Source organism: Bidens hawaiensis, unplaced genomic scaffold (genome assembly GCF_021521415.1).
Source record: "Bidens hawaiensis isolate Kalapana, Puna unplaced genomic scaffold, B.hawaiensis_p1.1 tig00008861_1, whole genome shotgun sequence".
Taxonomy (NCBI): domain Eukaryota; kingdom Viridiplantae; phylum Streptophyta; class Magnoliopsida; order Asterales; family Asteraceae; genus Bidens; species Bidens hawaiensis.
The window spans coordinates 296310-300878 of NW_027491640.1; the positions used below are offsets into that span (position 1 = coordinate 296310).

The 4569-nt window shown below is 38.5% G+C and overlaps 1 protein-coding gene across 1 annotated transcript; it reads left to right on the forward strand.

Annotated features, from left to right (window-relative positions):
- Window positions 1–527: 527 nt before the first annotated feature.
- On the forward strand, window positions 528–3266 carry LOC143530221 (serine/threonine-protein kinase D6PKL1-like). Its single transcript, XM_077025824.1, has 3 exons — window positions 528–641; window positions 746–1606; window positions 2356–3266. The coding sequence occupies exons 2-3, from the start codon at window positions 756–758 to the stop codon at window positions 3170–3172; spliced, it is 1668 nt and encodes a 555-aa protein (XP_076881939.1). The 5' UTR covers window positions 528–641; window positions 746–755; the 3' UTR covers window positions 3173–3266.
- Window positions 3267–4569: the final 1303 nt, after the last annotated feature.

Consider the following 4569-nt stretch of genomic DNA (forward strand, 5'->3'; position numbering starts at 1 on the left):
ATGTTTTGAAACCTTATCTGTCACTCCTTGTAATTCCGCTTTAATAGGAAGTGAAAATATCATGTATAACACAAGTACCAATGTCGGTATTGCCAGGACCAACATCAATATTCGCTTTTATTGTTTTTATGGTTTTCGACCGATGTGAGACTCCGCCACAGTACATATACACATTTCTATAGATAATACAAATTATATAGTCACGTTTGTAAACAAAACCACGAGATGAATAAAAAAACTCAATTTGTACTAAAACAATATAAAAGAAAAAGAAAATCTTGCATCAAAATTTAAAATATAAAATAACCTAATTTATATATTTTTAACAACTCATTATTATAAAATAAAAACACCCGTAAGGTAATTGGGAAGACCGCGCAGCTCAGACGTTGAAAAAGACCTCGAAAAGAAAAGAAAAGAAGACGGGGGAGTGTTTAAGGATAGACAGGGTGAGTACTTCCTAAATATAAATAAGACGACGGCTTCATTGTACCTTGTTCTCCCGCTTGCTTGCTTACTTGCTTCTGGAGAGAGAAACAAGGGTAGCACAGCACATTCGCAGATTCCTTCTTATACAAATAATATTAATATTAATATCCTTCGATCGGATCTGTAATCTCCAGTTATGAATCCTTAATCAGGTATGTTTTCCCCAATTTATGATACCATGAACCCTAATGCCAAACAGATTCAATTTAATTACCCACAACTGTTGAATTTTAGATCCTATTACTACTGTCTGCAGATTGATTCCAATGGATTCACTTGTCGATGGAGTCAGTTCTTTATCAGTAGGATATAGTAATCAAACTAAAACCCGCCACCCAAAACCCGATTCGGCTACTTCTTCCAAACATAAATCAAACACTTTGAGACACAATGCTATTCTTGATCAAACCGCCAAGGAGTACTTTCACAAACAAATCCAAGCCTTGGAAGCCAAAGCAGCGGGGATCAAACCCGACGAGCCTGAGCCTGAACCTGAACCGCGCTTTTGCCCCAGCCCACAAAGTAGTTTATACTCCATCGCGAATTTCACTGAAGCGAAACAAAGTTTCACCAACACAGAAATAAGTGAAAACGAAAGTAGTGTCGGGAAATCGATCGATAACGGTCATGTAGAAAGCAATAAGACGAGCGGGTATCGGGAGAGTACGGGAAGTGATGTGAGTGAGGAGGGTAGTTTGGGTAGTTTCACGAGCATGTACAAACCGCATAAACAAAACGACAGGCGGTGGGAGGCGATTCAAGTGGTTAGGGCAATGACCGACACCGGTGTGCTGGAAATGAAGCATTTTAGGCATTTGAAGCAGTTGGGGTGCGGGGATATCGGGAGTGTTTATTTGTCTGAATTGATCGGGACACAGAATTTTTTTGCTATGAAGGTTATGGATAAGGCGGCTTTGGCGAGTCGGAATAAGCTGTTAAGGGCGCAAACAGAACGGGAGATTTTGCAGTCGTTGGACCACCCGTTTCTTCCGACTTTGTATACGCACTTTGATACCGAGAAGTTGTCGTGTTTGGTTATGGAGTATTGCCCAGGTGGTGATTTGCACGCACTTAGACAGAAACAACCCGGGAAGTATTTTTCCGAGCATGCAGCAAGGTTAGATTTTTTTTTTTACATTTGCTTTAGGAGGGCGTGTAACGTGTTGTCGGAAAGAGATCAAACGGGTTTGGGCCAAACGTATCGTTTTTGTACGAATTAGAATAGGTCTTGTTGGGTTGACCCAAAACACCTTCTGTTAAATTGTTATATAAATAATTCATGGGTGTGGGTATTGGTCGGCTTGGTCAGTCTTGGGATCAAACCGAACCAAAAATCGAAACTTTGGTTTTTGAACTTTTGAAAACCGTTGTTTTATCTGGTTTTTTTTGGTTTGGGTTTGGTTTTCCCATTTGGGCTCAAAATTTTTAATTTGAGGCTAAATCTTTGTATTAAAATTTTATATATTACATAATATTTAAAATAAAAAAAAAATGAAAATCCATAAATTTGATTCATTTGTTTTTTTTTTCAGTTTTGATTACATGTAAAACTGAAAACGAATCAAAAAGTTGGTTTTTACGAAAACATAAAACCAAACCATCATTTTTTTGGTTTTGGTTACAATTCGTTCTTTTAGGTTTTAATTACACGCAATACTTAAAAATCAGTTTTTACGATAACATAAAACCATCTTGTCAATTTTCTTTAGGTTCAGTTATTTCGGTGTTTTTGGTTATGTTTCGATTTTTCGGTTTCATGCACGCCCATTCATAAGTAAACGGGCCGAAACCATTGCGTTTAATTCACACGCATTGCTTGCTTAATGCTCTTTGTATAACTTATTACGGCTATGACCCAAATTATAGGTTCTACGTAGCCGAAGTTCTCCTCGCCATGGAATATCTACACATGCTTGGTATCATTTATCGAGACCTTAAACCCGAGAATGTTTTGGTGCGAGAAGACGGTCACATAATGCTTTCGGATTTCGACCTCTCATTAAGATGCGTTGTTAACCCAAAGCTCGTTAGATCCACCAACCCGACCGTGGACCCAAAGAGCTCCGGGTACTGCATCGAACCATCATGCGTGGTTCAACCCGCATGCATCCAACCCTCGTGCTTTGTCCCCCGATTCATATCCAAACCCAAAAAAGACAAAAAACCAAAACCCACACCGAAACCCAAAACTGAAATCCCAAATCAAGTCTCCCCCCTTCCCGAACTCATCGCGGAGCCAACGAGCGCGCGGTCAATGTCGTTTGTAGGTACCCACGAGTATTTAGCCCCCGAGATTATTAAAGGGGAGGGTCACGGGAGCGCAGTTGACTGGTGGACCTTTGGGATATTTCTTTACGAGCTTTTGTTCGGGAAAACACCGTTTAAGGGAAATGGGAACCGGGCCACGTTGTTTAATGTTGTCGGGCAACCATTGAGGTTTCCTGATTCACCGTACGTTAGTTTTGCAGCTCGGGATTTAATAAGGGGTTTGCTTGTGAAAGAACCACAACACCGGTTGGCTTATAAACGAGGGGCGACCGAGATTAAACAACACCCGTTTTTCCAGAGCGTGAATTGGGCACTGATCCGCTGTGCTGCTCCGCCAGATGTACCGAGACCGGTGGAGAAGGTGGGAGTGGATGTGAAACCTTCGGGTAGTTACTTAGAGATTGATTTCTTTTAGCGTTGGTTGTTAATGGATTCTAATGAATGAAGAACATGAATCTGTGTTTTTCTTTCTTTGTTATTATGTTTATGTGGGCTTTTAATTGCCTTGTTTCAATTAATTTAGTAATGCTTAACAAAATCTAAATAATGTCGATTCTTTTTATTGCGTTACTTTATATATATTAACCTTAATACCAGCTTTGTATTTGTTAATGCAAAAATCTTAATCCTAACACAGGCGTGACTTGTGTAGCGTGTTTATCTAAACGGTGATAACACGGGTTAAAGGGCTATAAATGGGTCGTCAATACTTGGTAGGTTGTAATAATAATGTTAACGAAGTGACGTTCGGATTGTGAGTCATTTTGACCAAAAAGTCCGTATCGAGGTCTTATAGACCAAATGCCAACCTAACCAATTGAAGTACCTTGCAAAGGTTGGAAGTCACAGGTAATGCAGGATCACTTACTAATGGTAGACTGGTAGTGAATTATGAACCCAACATGACTTGGTCGAGAACGCTGATGTTAGACTGGGGCCTAGCAACGCTTTGAATTATATAAATGGTTAATATATTAGATATGATTACAGAAGCTATATTGTAAAAACATGTATTTGTGTGACTGTTGGTAAACGAATTAAACGATGTAGAATGTTTTAAGAATATACAAACACGTTTTTGGCCATTTTCAAATGTCAACTTCTTCAACCCGTTTAACAATATGTATCATATGACTATGTTCTTTTATATCTTTTACCCACTGGGGATCAAATAGTAACCCAAATAAACTCACTTTTATGTAACTGAATTGAAATTGAAACTTAAAAGGTGAGGGTATGTCAAACCTATAGGCTGGCCATATGCAGCTCCAGTCAAGGTATTCTTCCTCAGGAGAACTAAAAGGTGTTTGAGTTTGCTTAATAAAGAATCCCAAACATCACCTTAGAGTATCCACAATACATAAATAGAGTGAATAAGTCTAGTCAGACTATTCTTTCTCCTCTCTCTTTCTTTTCTCTCTTCTCTCTCCTAATCATTTCTCACAAGTTTTGTTCACTTATGTTTAAAAAACTAAATGTCAGATTTTATCTCTCTTCTCTCCTCTCTCTTCCTTTTCTCTCTTGTCTCTCCTAATCATCTCTCACAAGTTTTGTTCACTTGTGTTTAAAAAACTAAATGTCAGATTTTATCTCTCTTCTATTTCTCTCTCTTTCATCCACATAAGATTCACCTAGATATAAACATGAAGCAAACATAAAAACTAAATGTCAGATTTTTATCTCTCTTCTCTTTCATCCACATAAGCTCCACCTAGACCTAAACACGAAGTAAACATGTGCATTGGAAATGCTCTTAGTATAGTATAATAATGATTATTTCTGGAACTGCCTTTTCCATGCTGTTTATCTGGA

Coding starts and splice junctions, on each gene's coding strand:
- LOC143530221 (XM_077025824.1), top strand. CDS start 756: ATGGATTCACTTGTCGATGGAGTCAGTTCTTTATCAGTAGGATATAGT. Junction 1,607..2,355: donor TTTTCCGAGCATGCAGCAAG/GTTAGATTTTTT, acceptor CCCAAATTATAG/GTTCTACGTAGCCGAAGTTC.